General features: G+C 40.8%; 2 protein-coding genes across 7 annotated transcripts in view; one reads left to right on the top strand and one right to left on the bottom strand.

Annotated features, from left to right (window-relative positions):
• Positions 1-261: 261 nt before the first annotated feature.
• TBC1D31 (TBC1 domain family member 31) lies at positions 262-25,990 on the bottom strand. Of its 6 annotated transcripts, none has more exons than XM_085221628.1 (22): positions 25,437-25,990; positions 23,336-23,482; positions 22,689-22,804; positions 20,681-20,859; positions 16,688-16,839; positions 16,120-16,279; positions 15,705-15,905; positions 14,373-14,543; positions 13,513-13,592; positions 13,264-13,410; positions 12,737-12,870; positions 11,614-11,747; positions 10,856-11,035; positions 9,633-9,865; positions 8,887-9,039; positions 7,677-7,812; positions 6,750-6,842; positions 5,137-5,277; positions 3,946-4,140; positions 3,378-3,528; positions 1,311-1,427; positions 262-636 (listed from the first exon to the last, which is right to left on the bottom strand). In XM_085221628.1, exons 1-22 carry the CDS (start codon positions 25,988-25,990, stop codon positions 494-496), a joined length of 3,717 nt encoding a protein of 1,238 aa, XP_085077754.1. In that variant the 3' UTR covers positions 262-493. The 6 variants fall into 6 exon arrangements, with proteins under 6 accessions (XP_085077754.1, XP_085077750.1, XP_031408773.1 ...); XM_085221624.1 differs by having other exon boundaries at positions 25,516-25,685; XM_031552913.2 differs by having other exon boundaries at positions 24,539-25,500.
• DERL1 (derlin 1) overlaps positions 25,950-26,955 on the top strand; it is a 15,167-nt gene continuing 14,161 nt past the window's right edge. Inside the window, exon 1 of the mRNA XM_003205273.5 lies at positions 25,950-26,102. Within this exon, the coding sequence (XP_003205321.1) occupies positions 25,950-26,102 (153 nt within the window). The remainder of the gene's footprint in view (positions 26,103-26,955) is intronic.

The raw sequence follows: 26,955 nt of genomic DNA, 5'->3' as shown, positions 1-26,955 counted from the left end.
TCACACAGAATGGCCAGAGCTGGAAGGGACCTCAAGGATCATGAATCTCCAACACCCCTGCCACATGCAGGGCCACCAACCTCCACATTTAATACTAGACCAGGCTGCCCAGGGCCCCATCCAACCTGGCCTTGAACACCTCTAGGGATGGGGCATCCACAACCTCTCCAGGCAGCCTGTTCCAGCAAGTTCCTGTTCTTCAAGTCGGGGCTTTGACAGGAACAAATAAAGCATACATATACTCTACGTATATGCTATAACTTAGTGGTAAAAAGTCAATTTATTTTAGAAGTAAAAATAATATTACAGTTATGGAGAAAACAATGAGGTTACAAACGCTGCACATTTTTCTAGCTAGAATTTTATTTTTATATAAAAATATTTCCAAAAGCCTTTATAATAAACAATCTCTGATCGGTCCTTAATCACATCACACACAGTCGGGGTTTGACTGATAATCTGAAAGTACAGCTGAGGTCCAGAGCAAACCATCTCAGGTTGTCCACCGTGTGGGTGAGACACGAGCTGGAGGACGCCTGGTTTGGGCCCGCGCTGTGAGCTTCTGCCTGAGCTGCCTGATGTCTGCCATCAGCTCCCGCTCCTGGCGTGCCAGCTCTTGTCTTCTGTCTGAAGATGCTTAAATAGAAGAAACTCAGGCTTAATATTGCAGCTGTTTTTCCACAAATACCACAAATGCTTATTGGGAAAAATCCTCTGGACAGATATGCTCTATGTTATTACAACCCCTAAGCTCCTTGAAAGTGGTACCATGGCAGTGTTATATTTTGTTACAAAAAGGTTGGATGTTGCTGGGGTTCCCTGACAGCTCCAAAGACATGTTTCCCAGTGCATGCAGAGTGATATAGATAACATGCAAGGGATTTTAAAATGTGCCTTCATTGGCTAGGAGAGCCTGGAGTAGATTATTGAAGACTACTTCTTAACTGCAACTCTCCACAGGATTTTCATGAAGGATGGTTCTACGTATGCTCAACATCCCCAAATCATACATAATTATGAAGCCTGAGCAAATACAGGTAAAATGATCATGTCAGAATGGGACTAAACTAGGTTGAGGCTTAAAATGACTGGTCTCCTAATGCAACACACTTCAGGCATTTCCTATCTGAGCTATTCCTGGTAGTGATTCATTTTTTATGTTTTTCAGGTGTGAAACAGAAGACAACAATAAACAGGTTTACTATCCACTAAACACAATGAATAATGACTCAATCACCCAGCAAGGTATTCCAGTAATGCACCTCAAGTTAAACGTGAGAAAAAAGGAGGGCTCTAACTTAGAATCTTACTGTGCAATGACGACTGTGATGCAGATAAATCATTCAGGCAGATGTTTCCAGACTTTGGCAACTGTTGGAATTCTACCCCTCTCTCTGCATGTCTGGCCTTTAAATCACGCAGTCTCTCTGTTGGAAATGCAGAGAAAGCATTGTTGTGCATGTTTAGATTTCTACTGATTTTTTCTCACTTGAGGCAAAACAGTTTTTCTCTAGGGAGCAAAACTGGAACAATTACTCACTCCAGCTAATGGCAAGTAAAATTTGTTCAAAATTTAAAGACAATTTTAGGTCTATGGGGCAAAGCCATGCATCACTGCTTTTCATTTTAACAAATTACAGTTCCATATGTGGTGTTTCTTGCCATATAATTAATCTTCTGACAAATGGGCCACTGAATTCATGTGGAATATGGCTACTCGTACTTGCTGTTTTAGGAGACACTCATTTTAACAACTTGCAGTTGCTAATTACTCTGTATTAAAACCATCAGACAAATTAGGGCAAAATCTGAAAAAGCTTGCTGAAAGCAACACCAATCAACTAATCTTAATACCAGTCACTAATCTTCTGCTTGTCTTGAGGAGATGGGATCTTGAGGACAATGGGATATGTATCTGCAGAACTACACAAATGCAGTATTTCAGAAGGATAACAGAATCATAGAATTGTTAGAGTTGGAAAGGGCCATTAAAAGGCATCCAGTCCAACTCCCCTGCAGTGAGCAGGGACACCTACAGCTCGATCAGGATGCTCAGAGCCCTGTCCTGCCTAACTTTGAATGTCTCCAGGGATGGGGCATCCTCCATCCCTCTGGGCAACCCATTCCAGTGCCTCACACCACCCTTATTCTAAAAATCATGGCAAGCCCAAGGTGTAGGTGTCTTCTAGTAGAATAGAGTATTACAGGTTGAGGTTTCCAAATTGATTAAAAAACAGTGCAAACTATCCTAAATTTTCTGTTTCAATGCGCTCTACATAAAATACAAAATAATGTACTGAGAGAAAAGAATATCCTCAGTTTTGGGGATGCACAAGGCCAGCACTGTGCCCTTGAAGCCAAGAAGGCCAATGGTATCCTGCATTGCAATAAGGAGTGTGGCCAGCAGATCAAGGGAGGTTCTCTTCCCTCTCTACGCTGCCCTGGTGAGGCCACATTTGGAGTACTGTATACCAGCTCTGGACTCCTAAGTTGAAGAAAGACAGGGATCTTCTAGAGAGTGTCCAGTGGAGGGCCACAAAGATGATGAGGGGCCTGGAGCATCTCCCTTATGAGGAAGGCTGAGAGACCTGGGGCTATTCAGCGAGGGGAAGACTGATAGGAGGGATCTTACCAATGCTTACAAATATCTAAAAGGTGTAAGGCAAGTGGATGGGGCCAGACTCTTTTCAACAGTGCCCACACTGGAAATTCTGTATGAATATATGGAAAAACTTCTTTACTTTGAGGGTTACAGAGCACTAGAACAAGCTGCCCAGAATGAACCATAGAAACCTTAGGGTTGGAAGGAACCTCTGAGAGCCATCTTGTCCAGCTCTCCTGCAATGAACAGGGACATGCACAGCTAGATCAAATAGCCAAGGCCCTTATCCAGCCTCACCTTGAAAGTCTCCAGGGATGGGACATCAATCACAACAGTGGGTAACCTGTTCCAGTGCCTCAACACTGGCTCTGGAGATATTCAAAACTCACGTGGATGCTCTCCCATGTAAAGCAGGGAGTCTGCTTTAGCAGGGGGATTGGACTAGATGATCTCTAAAGGTCCCTTCCAACCCTTATAATTCTGTGACTCTGTAACAAAGTTTAGAATCCCATCCGTACAACAAGATTAAAGTAATCCTATGGATCATTTATAATGCTGCATCTGATGGATATCAATTGAGGTTCCTATCCAAGTATGGCTTTATACATTAGTTACATGAAAGAATACTGCCAAAAAACACTAATGTAAAAGGAGTTTAACCTATGTTTATCTTTAATGTTAGATACTTTGTTTGTTTTCTGCTGATCAATCCAGACCTTCACGCCACTATCCAGTCTGCTGATACTCGAGAAAACTGCATATTCTACATACTCACCAAAATAGCCATCCTCCCTTTGCAGCTTTTCAGCCAATTCTAATGCATCATTCATTTCATCTTCTAAAAACTGCTTCCTGTGTTCATTTGCAGCAGCAGCTGCCTTCTGCTCTTCCTCCAGTTGTGCTTTTCTCCATGTAACTTCTTCCCACTGTGCAACAGAGATACTGAGTACATCCTCAACAGATTTATTACAAGAAATAAAATAACACGTAAAACCATCTGGATTATTACAGACTACACTTCCTCTTTAAATCAAAAGGTGTACTATTACACTGAGTGAATGCTTATTTTTTGAAACATTTCTCCTTTAAACACCTGGAGTTTGGTAAAAGTCTTGATTTAGAGAAAAAATGAGAGAAACTTACACAGTTAGGAATATGCCTCTTAAATCTAAAATATCCTCACTAGTTTGCTCTAGACCTTCCAGGAATTTCAGGCTGAAACAGGAAAGGAATTACTTAAACTATTTCTTCTTGTTCTACCTGTTTTATGCTATTCTGTGTTATAGGCAGAAAACAGTTATACTATTGCCAGTCCCACTTAGGAAAAGAAAGAATGCAGATACCTTCTTTTCTTCTGCCTCCCTCATGGCTTTCAGCAGCTCAGCTTCTTTCACCCTGTTGTCATGCAGGAGCTTGGCTATCTCTTCATAACGCTTCTCACGGTCCTGATCATCACGCCTTAGTTTATGCAATGCTTGCAGCCTCCATTCGTTGTCAATGCAATTCTGCTCTGCTTTGGCTAAATTTTCTTCAGCCACCTAACAAAATATTTTTCTTAACAGGACTCCATTTATTTTATTTCAAGTATATAGCCTTACATACAGATAAGGGAAGGTCTTTTTCTGTCAAACTAAAGTATCCTGTGGTAGCGCTGTTAGATATCCTTAGCAGGAGTCTGCACCTGCAGTGCCACCCCTCCATTCATTAGCTGTCTCTTCTGTCAGGGCTGTCTTCTGCTCCTCTTCCATGCTTGTTATTCTTTCCTTCACTGAGGGCCTTGTAAATGAGACATACACCCCCTCCACGATTTAGAGGATTTTGCTTTCTTAGCATGGATTTCATATGACTTCCAGGTGCACTTAACACGAGATTGATACCTGAATGCCAATACTTCCACCCACATCCATATGCTTCTAAGAATTGAAGGCTGTTTACAAAAATTCAGGCCCATATGTTTATTTCTAGACAAAATATAAATGCAGATGCCAAGCATATGGGTAGTGGGTTAGCTGCAACTATTTTTCCAACTGTGCAGTTACAATTCTGAGCTTGAAAATCCGAACAATTCCTAATGTCAAGCTATACACATTCATTACTGTGATCAGAAAGACAGCTTCTTGAATTTCATGCCAAGTACTATCAACTGAAAGTTCCTTTGCCGCTTCATTTTGTTTTATTATGATTACAAATAAAACATGTTTCTTAATAGGAGAACAACTTATTCTGAAGAGCACTTCTGAGTTTTAAATGCCTTTTAAGTTCTGGAAAGTAAAGAAAAATTAATATATGGTGGTCCCAGGGAACTTCAGCGTTGCGTATCAGCTTGGATGCTTCAGGCAGATTTTTGAAACCCTCAAAACTTTAAACAAGCCACCCTGATCTATTAAGATGGGTATCTAGAAACTCGATCTCTTTAGAAATATTTTCATGTTAACTTGTATTAGCTCACTGCAACAAATACTATTAAGTAGTATACCAGTTAACATAACTGACTCCCCCATGTGAAAACCCATGTGAAAATCCAACCATCTTACCATCTGAGCTTTCTGTCTTTCTTCTCGATCAGTTTCTACCCATCTCTGAACAATGTGGTCTTCAAGATCTGCCTTTCTTTGTCTATCATCTTTCTCTTCTCTCATTTCCTGGGTAATTGTCTCTTGATCTTTGATAAGACGCTGCCAAACATACAAGCATAAATTACTGTTGCTAAGCTACTAACCATAATTTTGATTCTCTCTTTAACAATTATTAAAACTTAATTAAACTATTATTTGAATATATCCATACATCTCGTTCCACTGCATAGCATAAACTACTGTAACTGTCCAAGAAAGTGATATTCTCTGCTGCTTTACCCATTTGGAATTGTGCTAAGCCTGAGTCATCAGAGTCATCTCCCAGCTTTATTCTGATGTAATTCCATCCCTTGGATTATAATGGGACATAGAAACAGAATTCCAACTGAAATTAATTAGATTCATCATGAAAACATTCTCCACTTTTATGGCATACATTAGCCAAGACCTCAGAATGTTTCACAAATATAAATCAAGTACTGAGATTTACAATAAACACTACTGCAGGCTGAATGCAAAGCAGTACAAATCCACACTGGAAACAGAAATTTTAATTCTCAACAGTTTTTCCTGATATTCATCAGGGCATATCTATGCTATTTTCTGAAGAAGGCAATTCTCTCCCAGTCCTGCTGGAATCTGCTGGGCTGTATCAGCAGGGTGCAGAAGCACAGTTAACATACACTGCCTCTCAGCAGGCCTTCCAACCCTGCAAATGGCCTCTCACTGACAGTAGTAAAACGGTCGGTCCAGGCATGGGCAGGGAAAGCCTGCCTAAACAGGCTCTTGTGGGCAGACACATAGCCTTGGTTAGTTAAATAATTGCAGTCTTTCTAGCCTAAAGAGGATGGTCACTGAAGAAATAGCTCCTTTAAACAGGTGACTTTACTGGAACACAAGTGATCTTAGATTGGTTTGTTTTATGTAGCCATAGGACAGCTGTATTTAATAAATAAATTTATTTATTTATTATATATATTGTTATATATAATAGTTATATATATATATATAACACATATACAGTTATGCTTAGCATGAATGACAAAAAGTATACAGCCAAAAGCTTTAAGAAGTAAAACATAAGGAGACACATGCTTCAGAATAAGGTTTAGCAGTTTTGATGGCCACTTCTGCTTGCTTTCCAGCCAGATGCACATGTGTGCAAGAGGGGGACACGCTGCTCTGGTTCTGATCAAAATGGACATTAGTAATACCTTTGATTGTCAGTCTGGCTTTTCAGTCATATTTAATTTTACATTTAAACAATATTTATTGATATAAAAACCTTTAACACTTACCATGATCTCTCTGGATTATATGTAAGGCATTTGAGAAAGGAGGCGCACCTTCCTCATAAACCATCCATTCTTTTTGCTTACTGATGCTTCTGGCATCAACTACATCAATCTGTTATTAACTGAGGGTTTATTCTAGAAAAGGTATCAGAGAGGAAACTTAAAAAAGCCTTTCTTTTCCCTCACATAGTCTGACAGAACGAATGCAATTAAATCTGAGAACTGCATATGAAGAACTATTAAATATAAACATCTGTATAGTTCCCTAGCAATTACCTGTTCAAAAAGCTGTCTTTGTGATTCAAGTTCCATCTGTCGTACTTCTATATCTTGAAGAGTAGCAGCTGTTTCTTGCTCTCTCATGGATGCCTTGAGGAGAAGAGAAACACATGAAAATGGAGCGAGGGAGAAAAAAAAAAGCAAGAAAGTCCAAAACCAGAAGCGACATTCCACTTCTAAGTTCTAGTCAACTTTCTGTCATATGATGAACAGTGGAAAATACTGAACATTGAAAGTATAGGACAAGGTGAAAGCAAGAGGCACAGCAATAATTTTGAATCCAGTCACATGTTAGGGAAATGTCAGGCTAATGCTAATAATCTGCAAGACACAGCTACAAATTAAAAAGTTCCTGAACCCAAACTGCTGTGACCCAACAGCAGAAAGATGCAAGTGGCCACCTGGGCTGAGCTGCAAAAAAGAAGAATTTGACAATGCTTTGACTCTTCAAAGTGTGCTGCTGAGATGCACAGAATAGCTCAACAGAGATTAGATTTGTGCCCATGAGGTTCAAAAGCTCATGCTCTGCTCTCTCTTGGTATGGTGCTTGAGCTACTAAGCCTGCAGGAGCAGAGGCAGAACCTGGCCAAAGGCTGTTCCAGAGTTAATTTGCAGTCTGGATATACAGCCCACAGACAACTGATAATTGACGAGTCCTTTAAGGAGTTAATTACATTTTTCAACACTGTTAATATAGAGATATATTTGGCTTTTCCCAGGAATTCTGCCAGTTAAAACAAGACACAGGAACATAGGAAGTGCCAAATAAAACTGTTAAATCATGCATTTACACTTTAAGTCATCTACCTCATGCTAAACACACCCCTGGGCTCACAAATCACAGTACATTTTAGCTATGCATTTTTTCTTGGTTATTGTTTCCAATAAACTTTCAAGAAAAGAACTGCTTGAGCAATACTCAGCCTTTCTTGCAATGTCTTCATCAAGACGTTTCAGCTCCATCTGACGCTGATCTTGCTGGTATTTCAGAAAACGCCTTCTTGAAGCATCTAGAAATTGTAGTTCCTTTACTTTCAGCTCTCTTCTCACAGCAGCTAGTCTTCAAAGCCAAAAAAAAAAAAAAAGAAAAGCAAGGGAATTTGTACATATGAAAGGTCAATAAAAAGGGGCACAAGCTCACACCACAGTACTCACCAGTTCCTGTGATCTAATCTCCAATGCATAAAGCGTAGGGCAGTCGCTTTCATTCTTGTAAACTACCCAGTTTTCATTTACAAGCCAAAATTAAATTCAGAGACACACAGACATCCTCTAATGGCAATCTCTCCCAATTAAGCTTTGAAGCCCTGGGTTCTGTTCCTGCTGTACTTTAATAAGTACTAGTTTAGTATTGTAATGATCCAGCCCTGGAAACTGTTCCTTAGAATAATCGTCAGTGCTCTCTGGTACCTCTTTCAGCACAAAATTAATCCTGAATTTATTTGCAAAACATCAAACCCTTTCAAGGAACAAAACCACAAACTCAAGAATTAGTTTGCAAAGAAAATCCCACTGCTCATTTCTTAGAATAAGAACCTAATTTGTAGGTTGCAGAGGTTTAAGGGAAGTATTACTTCTAGTTGACCTAATAAACTGTGTTAAAATTCTCTTAAGCCTTCACAACTGCAAAATGTCTGAGCCACCAGATTAACTTTGGTACTCTTAAAACTCTTTGCTCAGCAACTTATACATACATACATACATAAAGCAGCCTTTTTTCTAACTCCACTTCTTCTTAGTTAGCCCTAGGAAACATAAGAATCTGTACAGTATATCATCAATACTCTCAATACTCTAATTTACTCTTGTATTTGTAGAGTAAGTCTGTCCACAGTGCAAGTATGACAATTAGCTGTCCAAAAGCATTCACAATCTGAAGGGACTAGACAAAAGGCTCAGAGCTGAGACAAAAACACAAAGTGTCTTGGCCTCTGATATGTTCTATTCCCCTGGGCAAGGCAGCAACACAACTCAGATCACTTCATTCTCACACCAAAATCTGACCTACCAGATCACGCTGCTCTCCCACACTACAATTTATAGAAATTAGTGGCCATTTATCCTTTACTTATGGTTAAAAATGTAACAGCAGGATACTGCAGTCAGGTCCCTAATGTTTGTTATACTGTAATACCTCCGCCTCCGTTCTGCCAGCTTTTCTTCTTCTTCCAGTACCATTTTTCGCCTTTGTTCTTCAGCTTCTCGGAGTAACTCCTGCTTTCGGTAGAAGGCTTCATCTTCTGCTTTCCGTTCCTGTGCTTTAGCTTCTAATTCATGCATTAATTGCCTAAATGGAATGAGATCATGCGTTCGTATATCAAGAAATCACTTGATTACTTTGAAATTTATATCTGTACTAGCAAATTCGTACTGAAGTGTGACGCCGTGAGAGAATGGCACCCATCTTTATGTACTGATAAAATACACGGGAGTTACAGAGCTGACTTTCACAAACAGCAGGGCTTTTTAAATAAGTGCGAGCATTTTCTTCCTCATATTCTTAACAAAAAACCGGTTTCTAAAGGTGTCTTGTAATCATGGCTCTCATTTTAATGGTGAGCAAGGAACACCTGACCCTACACAAAGTTGGATGTGACAAGGTTAAGGGAGATTTAGGTTCTGACTTCTAAACTTTCAACTTTGAAGACTTTCAGCCCAGTATTTTCTGTGAATTTATACACATATTTGGTTTAAGATAAGACTGCCTATTTAACTTAAAGACCACGTCAAACCTAATTACCATTTACAGGTTCTTTAAAGTCATCTTCCCCATATTTTTTTAAATTATTGCCTCTGTTCTCGCACATTTTAACAGAAACACTGAACTGTGTCCACTTGTCCCTCCCAGTCTGACCCTGCCTTCAGCTTTCCCATCAATACCTCTCTCTTAAGTATTCAATTTCATCCTGTCTGATCCTCTCCCGTTCCCGAGTTTGATAATCCACTACGAACTTGGGATATTTATTAAATACAGGGTACTGTCCTTTCGTAAGTGGCATGAAGTCATCAAGCACACGTTGTGGATGGATATCTGGTGGTGTAGTCTCCATAAGATGATAAGCTTGTTTAATCACAGCGTTAATGTCCAGGTTGTTACGATGATGAAAGAAATACTGTAAGAGACAGGCTGCCATTTACATTCTACAAAAGATTAAGCAAGTTTTTAATACGCCTATGTAGGAATAATTAAGTAAATCAGCAAATTCTATATTCCAGAAGTTAAATAAATAAATAAATAAATAAATAAAACAAGGGATTCTTTAGTTAGCCCTATCAGTTAGTAAAATGTCATGGGCTCTAGTGACTTGAGCCAAACTTCATCCACGTTCTAAAAGTGTCCTTGGGTTCTTCTGTTCCAACAACAGTTGTGTAAGACACCTGGGAACCTGGGTGTGCCGTGAGAGTGTCATACTGCCCACACAGACGTTCATTCTGCTGGGTAAACCTCACTCAACATTTAATGTTTACACATGAAACATGGAAGTTCCTCTTCTAGCAGGACTGTTCTTCCTGAAAGAACCTGTCAAAGGTTTTCACCAGGAAAAATTTTCAATTAGCTTTTGAAAGATCTGATGCCTGTCAAAATGCTCAGAAGCGCATTTTCAAGGTGAAACCATTTGTCTGCAGAGATGTTTTCATATGAAAAATCCTCCTCCTTCCTTCTAAGGCTAAACATGAGAATATTTTAATTTAGCTTCAGAGAATGTCAAATAATACTGCCTAGTTTTGCAGTCTGAAAGCAAAATAATGAAACATCATTGCCTTTTTTTTCACATGCACAAGTCAATATTAGAACCTCAGATAAAAGGCAGAATTATTTGTGGCTGATGAACCACAGACATTTACTAGGTAATTTTTAGTGGCATTAGAAAGCTTATGAAAGCTATTAGAGATCTTACTGCACAGAACTGCAGGAAATTGCTCAACTTTTTGTTCATTTCTTGTACATTTGTCAGATGTTAGATGACTGTCCAGTAACGTAATAATATATTGATATGGCACTGAAACACCTTCAAAACTCGACAACAGCAGATATGGTGTATTACACTTTTCTGTATCCACGCTTTCAGATGACCAACTTCAAAAAAAAATCAGATGTTTACCTCAAAATCCTGACTTTGATTACAGAGAAGCAAAGGAGCTCTGGAACAAATAATATAGGCAACAACAATCATTAGGAAGTATGAGGGATGGTTAGAGAAGATATTATCGAAGACTTTGAGCCATTCTTCTCTTGTCAGAACCTCAGAGAACAGGGTTTCTAGAAGAGGCCAGGCATAAACCTGCATCATTTGGGAAATGTGACAAAATAATCCATTAACAGAATTCTACTATTCATTTTACAGAAAAAAATATGAAATATTCTTGCCTTATACCAAAAATCCATTTAGTTATGAAAGAAACTGAAATCACACTAAAATATAAGCTTTATTACCCACTGTAAGCATTCAAAAGTAATATGAGACAAACATAATTTTCTTATTTCTGGATGTTTAAATACTTCAGCTTCGTGAAGCTAAAATCATCTTTAATGTTAAGTATGTATAATTATGGTTTAAACTAATTTACAAAATTCACCACACCTATGTCCAATTTAAAAAAAGAAAAGTAAACATGCATTTATAATTTGACCAGTAGATTTTCAAGCAGTGTGCACCTGAAAGGAAAGGAAATTTAAGAACTACAGTAGCACCTATATGAGACCATGTAAAAAGAAAAGCTTCAGGAAAACAATGATATGTTCTTCACACTTCTATATCATTCAATATTATTTACTGAAAACTCTCATAACAGATTTATGTCAAAATAAATCACCAGTGCACTATTATTCCCAGTACTGACACTTCATATAGGACATTACCTGTGAAGTCACACTGTATTTTATTAAATGCTGAAGGAGTTCTCTGTCATGATGTGCTAAAATATTTTCCATCATACTAAGGATATTAACCGGAGGATTGGGAAAATATTCAAACCAGTGCTGACAAAAATTAACTAAAAAGAAAAACAAAACACAAACAACTGTAATCCAGAGTGATAGACTCTTGGCAACCGTAAGGTTTCATTGTAAAGACTACAAACATAAGAGGAAATTTTAAGCAGCAAAGCTTACTCAAGATATTCCTGTCTCTCTTCTTTCCAACCATTTATTCTGAAACCATTCCCACAGCTCACTACTCCTCCAACTGCACTGACATGAGTGTTTGGTCAGTGCACTGTGAACCAGACTGGGGAACTAACCTGGCTCAAAGGTACAATATAAAAAAGTTGCTGTGCTGTGGGACTAAGTGGTTGGAGGCAGGTGGGAATACTTCAACCAGTATTTCTGTCTCACAAAACTGCAGCCTGGATCGAGTAACTGTGAACACAGTAAGGGAAATTTCTGTGAGCTTGGCTACTTATTCACTAACAGCATGTGTTTGCAAAGTAGATATGTATGCTTGGCAGCACATATCTTCTGCAGACTTAGCAACAGCTGCAACAAATAATTTAAGGGTAGTGCACTTTAATTTAGTGTGCTTCTTCAGAAAACAGCCGTAGTGAGCTTTCAGCCAAATGTTTCATTTTGAGTTACCATGTGTTTAAGACAGCTAAACACAGTAAAACTTTGTGAGAGATCATTCCCTTTTGACTGGAGGTAGGTTTAAGTACCTTTCTCATGCCTGAGATACAGATTTTAGCTATTCAATATGATACCATTATGCTAGATGTACTTGTTCTTACTGAGACTGTGCAAATAGTACAAAACTGCTAGCTTTTGCTATAAACACTGCAGAAGGAAATCCAGTATCTTGCTTTGATTTAAAAACAAATTTTGGGCTTCAACATACAGTTGCTACATATTAATTCCTGGCAATACTTTTAAAAGTGAGTCTGGTGAGCTCTTAGGAAACCACCTCATTCATTTCATCAGGAAAAGCTTTTTTGTATAGGAAAGCTTAAACACACTGCTGCATATTTGACTTCTGAAAATCATTGCTTACCTACTACTGTAGCAACAACTTCAAAGCAGATCAGCTGGTTGTTCTGGAATAATTTTACAAATGGGAATGCTAGCAAAGGAATATAAGGTGTCTCGCCAAAGATAGCAGACCAGTGAGCTAGAGCTGATAAGGTCCTATACACAAAGGCAAGCAAAGGTGTAGAAAACATCGTTACAAAATTGAACAAAAGTATAATGTGCAATTTAAAAATATCACGTAGAAAGACTGTAAACTTCAAAATAGATGCAGGCTTATACCAGTTATAAAAATAAAAATGCATTAGGACACTACTATTGCATTTTAGCTGTTTCTAGCTTTGGGATACATTTTAGATCACTTATGAATATATGGCTGGATGTGGATCTGGCCAGCCTGGTCAGTCTGGTGGATGGCAACCCTGCACACAGCAGGGGGGTTGAAACTGGATGATCATTATGGTCCTTTTCAATCCAGGTCGTTCCATGATTCTGTGATTCTATGAATATATGAATCTACAATATTTAAATAAACATAAATGCACATTTTACCTCTGTAGGACTCTCAGCAGTTTCCTGCTTTTGATGGGATACTCATTCTGAATATTCACAAACGCGCTGTGGGTGCCCTTATCTATCAGGCTACTGAACGCTAAGTGGTTTTCAGGAAGTTGTAATAAGGAACGCCAAACAAACATCCTGTAATTAAAATGCAGACTTAGTCAAGCAACTTCTCTTTCACAGGCCATTAGACACAAGCAAACTGATTTTGTGCAAGCATGAACATGCATACAAACATACCTGTATTTTGCTGGATACTCGCCATATCCTTTCAGTAAGGCCTGTAAGCGTTTCTTGTTTAATCCACCTGGCAATTCATTCTACAAAACAGGAAATCAGCAGTAAATGTGAGGATTTCTCATTCATTAGCTCTTTTCTTGCACTCTACACAATGGCAGTAGCTAAATATTGAAATTCCTAGCACACCTTAAAAATATATACAGTGGGTACAGCTATATTATACTAAGTATTTTAATGACAGAGATCACTCATCTGCTTAAGTTAAGAACAGCTGCCACTGATTTCAAATCAGACTCTGACTGACTATAAACTATGTATAGTTAAATGATTGATACAGTCAAACATAAGGCATATTGACAGAAGTAACAGATTAAGTTGTGATGAATAGTACAGGAGAAAAAGAAAGTGTGTGTATATATATATTCTCATACATGCATATATATACACATGAGACTTGAGAGAGAGACGTGAAGAGAAGGCAGCACAGTAAGGGAAAGACACATAACAGTAATACATCTTCTAAATTACTAAGAAAAACAAAGTAGCTTCTAGGCAGATATTTTAGAAGTGCAGTTTGCTAGCAGGGAAGCAGATTGGATTTAGCGAATATCCAAATGTGGCACAAGTTGAACAACTTCAGAGGTGCCCAGACCTGACTGGAGCAATGGTAGCTCTGGTTGCATCACATAATACAGGAGTCATGGGCAGAACGGAAAGAAGCGGTGTTAAAACTCCTTTAACTCTGCTCAAATATCCAAGCGAATCAGTGCCTGAACTTATTCTTCAAACTTTTTTTCTTCTTTTTCCCAAGGAACCTTAAATGCAGACTGGAGAACAAAGTATTTGCAATTTCTTCCTACCTCTTTATTTTCAAGCAGTGTATTCATTTGCACTTTCAGCAATCTGGTTTGAATTTTGCCTCCTTTGGATTTCCAAGGCTGCTCTGACCTTCCTGAAGTCACTCTCGTTGTCAGCTTGTTTGCCTCTGACTTGGGCCAATCTTCTACTACTTTGAACAGTGGCGGTGGAGGCTAATATTAAGTGAAAATGACATCAGTTAACATCAGACAGAATAAATAACGCTATAATTTGATGTCTATTTTATATGCAATATCCTTGAGCTTGAAGGCCATAGTACAAAGAACAGAGACATGTTTATAACAGAAACAAATACATGTGATCTGTACACTCCTGAATATACATGGCAGTGAATTAAACTACTGTAATAAAGACTGTGAGAATGTATACACAGCTTCCAAACATCTACTCAGACATCATGTTATTTCCTTGTTTAGCAAACCCCGAAATATAATTGAGATAGTATAAATGTGTATCATGTCGTGTTCAGGTTATTTATTTTAGTATGTTTTTCAATGTTACTCTGCATTTCCATAGCACCTATTAGGAAGAACACAAAAGACTTTTACAAACCTTAATTAATCTTCAGTGTTAGGTAGGTATTAATTCAATTTTAGAGACTGGGAAAGGAAGGAACAAAGTGGATATCCCAGTTCATGTCAACCTGGCAGCAAAGGTGCAAATGGAATGCATATGTGACATCTTTACACATCCTTCCTCAGCTCCAACTCCTTCATTATCCGAAGTTGGTTACTGTTTACTTCAATGACACAGTGATTAAAGATATGTGGAATTCTGGATTTAGAAACCTGACTCCCATTAATAAATTACTTTAATAAAATAAGAACTGGTATTTAGAACGTTTATTATTTAGGAAGGACTGGGAGTATGATTGTGCCATAATGATGGATGCTGGGATCAAGTAACACAGCAAGAACCATCCATGCCCGCAGTTTAAGAGAGCATTACTTGAAAAACATTTCTTGGTAGGAAATGGAACACAAGCAGCACGCTGTTGTGCTGTTTCCATCTCTCCCAAAATGTCATTACAAAGTAAAATCAGTCCCCATTAATTGCTGTAGAAAGAAGTAGCATCTTCCCCTCCTCCCAAAACCAAAACCAGAGTGATACTCTTTAAAAATACTGCATTACCAGACAGGCTGGAATAGAAATGAAGGTAACTCAGCAAACCACTTTTTCTGTTTTGGTAGGGTTAAGTATGGCACTCCAACACTTCTAAAGCCAATGACATGTCAGCAAACTACTGCTGATACAAAAGTTATGTGGACAGGTGTCATCCTTACTGCAATTATAAGAAATATAAAACACTGTACCTTATTCACCTCCTGAGTCAAAGCTTGGACACTGTATAAATTAAGGCTACCATTTTCCATTACTGATGCAATATACCGTCCATTGGGGCTAATTGCTGCTGTACTAATTCCTTCTTCATGACTCCCAATGACAAAAAGAAGTTTGTATGTTTCTATACTGATAAATCTCATAATATTATCTTGACTTAACACTCCAAGGACCTATAAGTCAAAAGAATTAATCAATAATGCTGTCAATGTCAAACGAAGAGGAATACCAAATTAAGAAATGCCATTCCATTAAGCTAGAGGAGCAACTGAACAAATATTTAGCACAGCATCTTTTCCACCTCCCCACTGTCCTCAAAAAGCCCCTAAAATACTCGTGTTGAATCAAGTAATCAAACATCCATTCTCAAGTTTGTAAGTAACTGACCTGATTGGAGCCCCCATCAAAACTGTCAGGGAGGAATTCCAGGTGACGGACAGCTCGTACTTCTGTAGGCATCTGGATTATTCTTACCAGCTGCTTTGATTCTAAACACCATAAGTGAAGATGATTTGATTTTCCACCAGCTACAAAAATCCGGCCATCTCTGGGTCACAGATGAAGCAAAGTTTCCATCAGAATATTATAGCTTAAGCTACAAAGAAAAAGATCATACATTTCCTGCTGTGCCCTCATATCACCTTGGAATCTGACATTATTCCTGTCATACTCTCTTGAAAGTACAAAACAGCTTCTAAATAATAACATTTCTTTTGTAATGGATAGCTTAAACCTTATTTTACTGGTCATTAAATCAATTTTGTTTCAACTGCTACGGGATTGTAATAAAAACTGCTGTGGAGCCTTGCTGCAAGTATCAGTCATAGCAGATTTCAAATGTTTATCATTGCATACAGTTCAATACTTCCATAAAACATTTCATAAAAGAAAAGCAAACCTGTTTTAAAATTAGGTTTTGTAGTCTGCCTTTAGAATGTTTAAAATAGCAACTTACCTGGTAACTGCAAAGACCTTATAATGTAATGCAGAACCTTCTACTGCAGTTGGCAACTGATATTTACAGTGAAGAGTATCAAATTCCCATGCAAAAACAGAATTATCTTTGAAACAGCTGAGGATGGTGTTACTCAATGGAAGAAAAAAAACCTGAAGGAATATGAAAAAAATAAAAAATGGAACAATGTCACCAAGGATGTACTCTTTAAACTGGATTAAAGTGAATGGCAGAATAAAATACAGCAAGAAACCACGACAGTACAACTATCGCTGTAACTCTGTAATGAAGTTGCAATGCAAGGCTTCAATCCTGGTGGTGCATGGAGTTGTGGAGGTGAATGGAGGTAAATCCAGCTGGTGACTGGTCATGAATGGTGTTCCCCAGGAGCCAGTATTGGGGCCAGTCCTGTTTAATATCACCTAGATGAGGGGACTGAGAACACCCTCAGTGAGTTTGCAGATGACACCAAGCTGGGAGGAAGGTGATCTGCTTGAGGAAGGCCCCACAGAGGGATCTGGATAGGCTGGATCAATGAGCTGAGGCCAATTGTATGAGCTTCAACGAGACCAAGTGCTGGGTCCTGCACTGTGGTCACAACTCCATGCAATGATACAGGCTTGGGACAGAGTGGCTGGAGAGCTGCACAGCAGAAAAGGCTCTTGGGATGTAAGCTGACAGCTGGCTGAACGTGAGCCAGCAGTGTGCCCAGGTGGCCAAGAAGGCCAACAGCATGCTGGCCTCTATCAGTGTACTCAGCACTGGTGAGGCTACACCTTGAATGCTGCGTTCAGTTTTGGACCTCTTACTACAGCCAATTTATCTCACTGAAATGACACAGAAGTTAATCTGGGTTATTTTCAAAACTGTTCCTCTCTCTTCTGGAGAGTTCTGATGATTGTCAGAGGAGGCATAATAGCAATGCTGGGAAAATGCACCCAGCTGCAAGAAAGCATGGGAGCCAGGAGTCAGAACTGCTCACTGAGCACAGGTGGGTTTTGAATAGCTTGCTGCATCTTCTACAAACTCACCCCTGCTTTCAACAACCTGCAAATGCACTCTGTGAAGCATTTATCCTTAGGCTTAAGCTCCTCAGTTTTGCACAGAACTACTAAGTGTAAGAAATGCTGTACAAAGTTTAGCAGTATATTCTGCAACTATGAAAGGCAGTTTGTCATAAAAGAAAATGAAACCAAACTTGTACTTTTCTATTCAATTATTCCAAACATGTTTACCATTTATATGCAAGTCCTTTTTAATAAAGAAAAATAAAAACAATTTTTTTAAATGTATGGGTGTTATCGGATACATTTTTGCTTAATGATAAATCTCTGGTCTAGATCAGAGGTTCTACTTTGGTAGCAGCACAGATAGCTTCAGACTTTGCCCTATAAGTGTAATTTTGAAGGTTAAATTCAAAATGTTTTCTGCTATTTGAGCACTGTGGGACTGACTACTCGAAGGACTCAGTGGCTGAGATCTGCAGTCAGTACCAAAGTTCAGAGTTTTGGTCTGAATGGTTTCTTTGGACCTAGAAATTTGGATACGTGGGATGGGATTCATCATGCTGTGTGCTAGTGGCTTAAAGTTAGATGTCCAGCCCAAATTAGTCACTTGACAGTGAACAGAAGTTGCCCGTAAGGCAAAAGTCACCTCACCTACGACGTTCATGTTTAAACAGACTGAGCTGCACGTCCTACCATAGGGACTGTGAGGAAGCCTAAACAAAAATCTGAAGACAGACTGATGCCTATCGTGCAGATGGATAAACTTAAGCAACACGATTTTCACCTTTTCTTACTTCCAATTATAAAAGTCTGTGGGTCCTTCCATCAGCAAATGTAGCCCAAGAAAAGCTTTAAGTTTCTATTTAAGTTCTGGCAAACTGGACCAGTTCTTCATTTTCTGCTTTGTCCTAGAAAAATACCACAGGCTGGTCACAAGCAGCTGTTGAATAAGCAGCAATGCTTTGAAAATTGTCCTTAGCCTCAAGAAAGATAATGAGCAGCAGAAAAATCATAGAATAGAGTGGTTTGGGTTGGAAGGGACCTTTAAGACCATCTATTTTCAACCCCCCTGCCATGGGCAGGGACACCTTCCACTACAGCATGTTACTCAAAGTCCCATTCAACCTGTTCCAGGGCCTCACCAACCTCATAGTGAAGAACTTCCTCTTTATATCTAAACTAACTCTGTCCTCTTTCAGTTTAAAACTACTACCTCTCATGCTTTCACTACAGAAGTCTCTTTCCATCTTTCTTATAAGCATCCTTTAAGTATTGAAAGGCTGCAATAACAAAAGCCATATCAACTACAGAAACATCTTCTTTGAACGGAAGACATGATAATGATTTTAGCGGTATGTTTTTCAACTCTTTGAAAGATAACAGCAGGACATGGGGAAATAGTTTTTAAGTTGAGGGAGGGAAGATTTAGGTTGGATATCAGGGGGAAGTTCTTTACCAAGAGAGTGGTGAGGTGCTGGAACAGGCTGCCCAGAGAGGTTGTGGATGCCCCGTCCCTGGAGGTGTTCAAAGCCAGGTTGGATGGGGCCCTGGGCAGCCTGGTCTAGTATTAAATGTGGAGGTTGGGGCCCTGCCTGCGGCAGGAGGTTTGGAGCTTGATGATCCTTGAGGTCCCTCCCAAGCCAGACCATTCTATGATTCTATGATCCTATGATTCTATACTACACAACAGTTTTAATAAAGCAACAAAAAAATGTATACATAATTTCCCACAGTAATTGCTAGGTGGCATTGCAGGTTAACAAAATTTCTGCCTGACTAAGAACACAATGAAAGTACTCAAAAGAATATCCTTGTCCTCTGCAAAATCAGCGTAGTTTTTTAGTGACCAACTTGATGAGAAAGTTGGTTTGAAGTGGTATTTGTAAGACTATGCTGTAGAGCAGCACGTGTGTAGGCAATGACCTGGTACTGCAGTGACACTGTAGCATTTATGCTTACGTTTACATTTGGTGGTGTAAGCACACCTATTTAAAGCAGCATAATGCTACAGTAGACCTATTAATATCACACCCTGATACAAAGGGACTCTTTCTTGTCCCCTAAGCTCTTCCAGTATAAATGTCTGTGCAGCAAACCAAAACAAAGAAACCAATAGACTAAAATGCAGCATTTCCTTTTTTGCTGCATTACTTTTCAGCTTAATTTGCACCCACATTCCTTGCTGTGTGTATAGGAAGAAGAGAAGCTCTGGAATAAGTAGCTGAATGGGCTAAGTGGTGACTGTTCAAGTTAGAATTATCACCTGAAACCTGTTTTTTGAACAGCACTCTTAGAATCACAAATTAACTCAGGTTAGTCTGAGTTAATCGAGGTCACATCCAACCAGTATCTCTAAAAGTGAAGATTCCTTAAATGCTTTCACCAGATTTTTGTAACTACTGACTGCCTAGAGATCTGGCTGATATGACAGGAGAACAGTTAAGGAAATTAGCCAAAAGAACAAAGAAAAGATTTAGCTGCATTTTTCAAAATATCATAGGATCACATAATATCCTGAGTTGGAGGGGACCCATAAGGATCATTGAGTTCAACTCCTGGCTCCACACAGGACCATCCAAAATAGAAACCTGTGGCTGAGAGCATTGTCTATTCACTTCTTGAACTCTGGCAGCCTGAAGCCATGACTGCTGCCTTGGGGAGGCTGTTCCATGCTTGACCACTCTCTGGTGCAGACCCTGTCTCTAACCCCCAGCTGCCCCTCTGCTGACACAGCTCCATGCCATTCCCTCCAGTCCTGCTGCTGTCACAGAGCAGAGCTCAGCACTGCCCCTCCATTCCTCTCATGAGAAGCTGCAGCTGCCATGAGGCCTCCCCTCAGCTCCTCTGCTCTGGGCTGAACAAACTCAGTGACTTCAGCTGCTCCTCATATATCTTCTCTCTGTCTTCAAGCACTGCGATTTTAATGTGTGGTGTTACTCCTCCTGAGGTATGTTTTTTTACCCTTTAGCAATTGCTCTTTACTCACCTGCTGTATGCCCACAGACTGACGAACATTAAGCTTTCTTTTTCTTTGAAAGGTGTCCAAGTCCCACAGCTGTGCTGTATCAGTGGATGTGGTGATGGCATATCTGCCTGAGCCATGCACAGAGATGGAAGACACCGAAGAGTTGTGGCCTCTCATCCAACTAACGAGTTCCTTAGTTTCTGCAGGATGAAAAGAAAGAAAAGAAGATGAAAATCATTCAAAAGGCAACGACTACTACTTTACTTTTCATACCACTTTACACTTCGTACAGCACTATGCTGTAAAAGTGACTTTTAAGCATACCTGATATATGACCATTTACCACTGCAATCCAACAAAGTCTTCATTTATTATACCATAGAGAAACAACTTTCTCATCTCTAAGTGACAGGTTTTATTCTCAGTTCTCCAGAGAAATCCAACTTGCACAGACTTGTTTAATTTAGCCCAAGAATCAATCTTAAGAAATCACGAACATTACAATCAAGTAAAGTAAGCATGCCTTGTGGGCTGGTTATTTGATGTGAACATCAGCAGAAATATCAAGTAGTTGAGACTGACTGTTCTGCTTAGTGTTCTCCACTTGTTTTAACTTGTGGACAGTTTGTATGAGTGATTAGGCAGCTATTTACAGGTGCAAGGAAAAAAAGTTTAATGACAATGGGCTATGACTACAGGAAAGCACAGTCAGAAAGCAACACCTCATTAACCGTTTTAGAGTCCAAAGCATTTTTATGCTGTGTAATACATACTCGGGAAATAGTACCTCTGACTACATTGTTTCTCACTTGTGAATGCATGACCACTAATCTTTCCTCAGCAACTTACCCTATTTGTGGCAAGACTACTTACATCAGCTGTTTTACCTGACTGTCCATGGGGCTGCTCCAGCTGATCGACTGCTGTGGCACCAAAGATGGGAAATGGCTATAAAGCAGCTCGCAAAGACTAACAGTCAAACTTTCTGCTGTGCTTACAGACATTTGAGTGTTTCAAGCTGTTGCCAGATGAGAGGATACCATGGGATTACAGAGAATGGCTTCTAAATTAGGGGATGGCCCTCACTATTATCTAATACTTAGTTAAGGATAGTCCATTCAGTACTGATTTATGGGAAGGACATCTATACTCAAAGACATTCTTCAGTGTGATTTGGTATCTGGAAACAGCACTATCTCAAAATGCAGGACTATGAGATCATAGACTCATAGAATGAATCATAGAATCACAGAAGGCCTGTGTTGAAAAGGACCACAATGACCATCTAGTTTCAACCCCCTGCTATGTGCAGGGTCGCCAACCAGCAGACCAGGCTGCTCAGAGCCACATCCAGCCTGGCCTTGAATGCCTCCAGGGATGGGGCATCCACAACCTCCTTGGGCAACCTGTTCCAGTGTGTCACCACCCTCTGTGTGCAAAACTTCCTGCTAAGGGTTTCTTTAAGTAAGTAAGAAAAAATTTTCTAAGTGCACCTGAAAACTAAGCTTGACCTTACTGTTTTTGAAGAAAAAGTACAGAGGATTTCAGACCTTATTTTTCTTCTCTTCCTTTATTTTGGGTAACATTGTTACTTTAAAAACTGCACCAATAATATCATACTCAGACCTTCTAATTGCAGGCAAGTGACTCCTAAGGCTTTTTAAAAAGATATAAGCCCAGATAATACAAGATACTACAGCTGGAATTTTTGATTGATACTACAGCTGGAATTTTTGATTGATTACTTTAAAAAAAAATTAATTGTCAATGCCCTTCCCCATGTAATCAAGTCAGAGACACACAGCTAGCCTATGACATTAATATTTAGACACGGTTTCTGAATAAGGATACAGATCTACCAGCATTCTCAAAACAACTGACAGTTATTTCAGTGTGTACAGTCAATTAGTTGACATGTATTATTGCAAAAACAGTTTAAAACTGATTCAGTTGCAAACTGTCATACTAAAATCAAAATTTAAATGAGACAGTAATAATCCACATATTAAGGCTTTAAATTTCTCCTTACCTGTATCAAAGCACTTCACAGAATAATCAGCCAAAGCCACCAGGAATTCTGTCTTTCTTCGAAGATTAAATGCCAAAGCAGTGCAAGCCTGCATTGTTCGCTGAACAAGCTTGAACCTATTTGAAAATACATGTTCTCATTGTGTTAGGAAGCTTTGGCTCATAATGCCAAGTGAGGAATTACCTTAATCAGTTTCAATATATATTGCACTCAGAGAAAAATGAACTCAAAAGAAGAGAGGAAAGAAATCATATCTTCTTATACTACGTGTAAGAAGCAGTGCTAACTTGAAAGCACACACTTGTAAAAATATGAATGTATTTCTGTAAATGACAATACCAGGTGTTGTAATTCCTTGCTTGTATTATTAATTGATAGCACAACTCCTTTGGTAGTTTTCCATCACCAAAGTTCTATGAAATTGCTGTTTGTTCAGTTTAGTTACAAAGTTCTTATCCTTTGCAGCAGCTAAACTAATACAGTAGTACACAGGGAACCTACATGAAATAGTGACTTGCAGCTTCAGCTCTGAGAAAACCACCATCTAGCTGCAAAGTCATGAAAATCCATGGCACAGCGTAACTTCCATATTCCTGAACGTTGCAGGTATCAGGACAGTTAAAATGGCATTATATAAATATTCTTACCTGTTTCCATTCAGGTCAAAAACATAAATATTTCCTTGATGGTCTCCAGCAAGCAGAGAATCTCCAGAACTGTCAAAAGCCACATTCAGAAAACGTATCGCCTTGGAATGATATCCTGTGGCGCTATGAATTATGTTTACTACAACTCTGTGGAGAAAGTAGGCAAATCAATTGTTTTGAGTTGTTTTATAACCATGTATTTTTCCAAGACCTAAGATTATAATCTCCCTAGATTACTGTTTTACAATTCTAACCATTCATAGTGTTCTGTGAGGAATCTTCCATGAAAAATATGTCTTTGTAATATAAAAAAAATATACTAAACAAAGGAGATAATTCATTATGTTGAAAAAATGTTAGAGAGTAAAGCAGGCAGGAGGAATTTCACCACTCATGGTCCTGTTATGTGGCTCCTAGCTACCTGATCTTCATTTATATTATTGTGTGACACTACTGTATGCTGGCTTGTCGTCAGCCACGCTATCTGAAAATCTAGATGCAGGGAGGTTGGGAGGTAGGGGAATCCATGTTAACCTCACTTCCTTCCAGCCTTCAAAAGCATGAAGCAATCTATTTTATCATTGTTCATATGAGATATTATGGAACAAAAGTTTCTGCTTTTTCACATTCTATCATGCTGTCGACACAAAATAAAGCCAGATGCAGAACTGAAGCCCACGTGCAGCAAAAGCTGTAAGAGGAAGCAGCACACTAAGGTTTGGGAAATCTGCTGCTCCTGGATTTCTTGGATATTGCTGGGCAAACCAGTTATTTCCTATAATCATCTGGATGTAAGTGCAGAGTCAGATTAAGTAACTAAAACTGTATAGAATATTGGATACTGTAACCATGCTAATGTAAGATAGGGACACCTCTGAGCCACCGAATGCCAGGAGAGCACTATAACCACTACCTGTATGCAGGTACTGGTGTGTACACCAAGTGCAAATGCACATCTGTATGGCCATGCAGCTATTACTGCAAAGCAGAGATAAAACTAATAGCACTTTGCCCTGCTACACCCATTCCTTTCTGGGTGAAGAGGGAAGGGCCATAAAAATGAAACTGGAAAGCAAATTAGCTGTTCAGATTGTCATTACAAGTTTGTGACGTCAGTATCGTTAACATCAATAAAACACAACATGTGACTTGTGATTCTAAAAGTAGCCTGAAGTGAGAGTACCATTGGTGTAGTGCCAGTACCTCCCAGCACTTCCTCAACGCTGCTCTCCGTCTTGCTAGAGCTCCTTTGGCTCTGAACTAATTCAGTGGAGCTGCACCCAGATTTCCTGTGGCAAACACTACGTAGGCACTCAAAAGCAGCATTGTTACTGCTCTTCCCCTTGGACCAGATAGCATTTTTCTGATATTTCCTAGTCAAATATTTTAGTTAAACTCTTGTGGGAATTTGGCCATGGTATCTTCTGAATGGAGAGAAAAAAAAAAGAAAAAAAAGGAAAACTCCATCAAGAGACGTTTGACATCTGCAAGCTCAAAACTACTGCAATGCTGGAGTCATTACAGCTGGGAAGGACCACTAACATCATCTAGTCCAACTGTCCACCTATCAGCTGCATCACTCACTGAACCACGTCCCTCAGTGCCACACCTCCATGTCTGTGAACACCTGCAGGCACAGTGACTCCACCGCCTCACCACTCTTACTGAAAAGAATTTTTTCTTAACATCCAACCTGAATTTCCCCTGGCACAACCTGAGGCCATTCCCCTCATCCTATCGCTGTTACCTGGGAGCAGAGGCCGACCCCCACCTCAGCACAGCCTCCTTTCAGGCAGTTGTAGAGAGCAATAAGGTCTCCCTGAGCCTCCTATGACTGAACAACCCCAGTTCCCTCAGCTGCTCCCCATAAGATTTGTGCTCCAGACCCCTCGCAACTTCGCTGCCCTTCTCTGGACACGCTCCAGGGTTTCAGTGTCTGTCTTGCAGCGAGGGGCCCAACACTGAATGCAGCACTCGAGGCGCAGTTTTACCAGACTGAGTACAGAGGGAGATGAGCTCCCCGCTCCAGCTGCCGCATACCGCTGACACAAGGCAGAGCGCCGTGCGCCTCCTCGGCCACCCGGGCACAGCGCTGGCTCACGTTCGGCCAAACGCCGCCCGACACACACCCTCCAAGCATTTTCCTCCGTGCCCTCGACCTCTCCCCGCCCCGCCGTTACCCGCCCCGTGTCGCCGGGCTGGGTTTGCGGTGCCAGATGGAGCCCTGCTCCCGGCAGCCCAGATCGCAGCTCGGCATCCTCGGCCGCCGCCGCTCCCGCGCTTGCAGATTCCCTTCGGGGTTGCCTCAACGGCCGCCGCCGCGGGGGGTGCCGCACACGTGGTACAGCCCTGTCCCCCCATGCCGACGGGGAGCGGAGGGAAGAAGGCGGAAGATTTCCCCCCCCCCCCAGCGTGAAATGGATCGGCCCGACCCGAGCGCGAGGCGTGCCGGGAACTGTAGTTCTCACGGCAGCCGGGGGGCGGGGCCGGAAGTGCGCGAGTCGGTCGAACTCGGCGGCGCCACGTCTGGCTCGGGGCTGTGCCCTTCCGGCGCTGCTCTCGCCTCTCCCTCAACCGTCGGTTCCTGTGAATCCTCGGCAGCGACGGCGGCGACATGTCGGACCTGGGGGACTGGTTCCGGAGCATTCCGCTCATCACCCGCTACTGGTTCGCCGGCTCCATCGCGGTACCGCTCATCGGCAAGCTGGGTCTCGTCAGCCCCGTCTACCTCTTCCTTTGGCCCGACGCTTTCATCAACCGCTTCCAGGTACGGGCCGCACTACTAGTCCCGGCGTGCCCCGCGGCGCCATCACCGTGGCTAGCCTGGGCCGAGCGCGCGCGGCATGCTGGGAGCTGTAGTGCGGGGCTGCGGGCGGAGCTCCTCGCAGCAGGAAGGCGGCCGTGCCTCTCTGTCCTGACCTGCGCCCGGCTGCGCCCCGCGCCCCGCGATGGGTAGTGCGGCGTGCACGGTGACATGGGCCCCCTGGCACCCTGTGTGGGCAGGAAGGCCGCGGAGCTTGCATTTGGTGTAACTCCGTGGCCTCATCTTCGTGGTTTCAGTTGAGGAGGTGCCTTTGCGCTTCTGTTACGTGGCCGCATTGTAGCTCTAGTGAAAAGCGGAACTCTTCTTCACCTGCTGTCCACAAAAGTTAATACCTCAAATTGCAGTTTTCTGCATTTCTGCAAATGGAAACATTATGCTCGGCACTCTGATGCGCTGTCCGGTGTAAACACTGCCCATTGAAAATGTTTATGACCACTGAAGATGGGCAGTCACCTTCTGTCCTGGCTGTGTGCTGCCCTGCAGTTAGCTGTGCCCAATACTGATGGTTGAGAGACTCACAAGAGCCTCACAAATGCTCCAAGTACCTTGTGCTATCTGCAGATGCACACTGAAGGTTGCTGTGGGAGCTCCTCCTTCTGTGCAACAGGTCAGAATGGATTCTGTACCCCTTTTAAAATGGGATCTGATACCTGCAAGCAGATCCCTTCTGCACTGCAGTGAGACTGTGCTGTGTGGGTGTGATGGAAGTGCTTGGGAAAGTTGTGTGGGATTTCTCTTGTAATCTTAATGGATTTGCTTATCAAATTAAGAAGCAACTGTTGAGGCTGCTGAAGCA

This window comes from Meleagris gallopavo, chromosome 3, assembly GCF_905368555.1.
Source record: "Meleagris gallopavo chromosome 3, MGAL_WU_HG_1.1, whole genome shotgun sequence".
Classification (NCBI taxonomy): domain Eukaryota; kingdom Metazoa; phylum Chordata; class Aves; order Galliformes; family Phasianidae; genus Meleagris; species Meleagris gallopavo.
This window is presented reverse-complemented; position numbering and strand designations above follow the sequence as displayed.

What these genes read in the sequence shown, in the direction of transcription:
- TBC1D31 (XM_085221628.1), bottom strand. Translation starts at nt 25,990, where the DNA reads ATGAGCGGAATGCTCCGGAACCAGTCCCCCAGGTCCGACATGTCGCCG. An exon ending in GAGTATCCAGCAAAATACAG is followed by an intron (nt 13,411 to 13,512) that starts GTATGTTTGTAT and finishes TTTTAATTACAG; the next exon opens with GATGTTTGTTTGGCGTTCCT. An exon ending in ATGAAGACATTGCAAGAAAG is followed by an intron (nt 6,843 to 7,676) that starts GCTGAGTATTGC and finishes CTTCTCCTCAAG; the next exon opens with GCATCCATGAGAGAGCAAGA.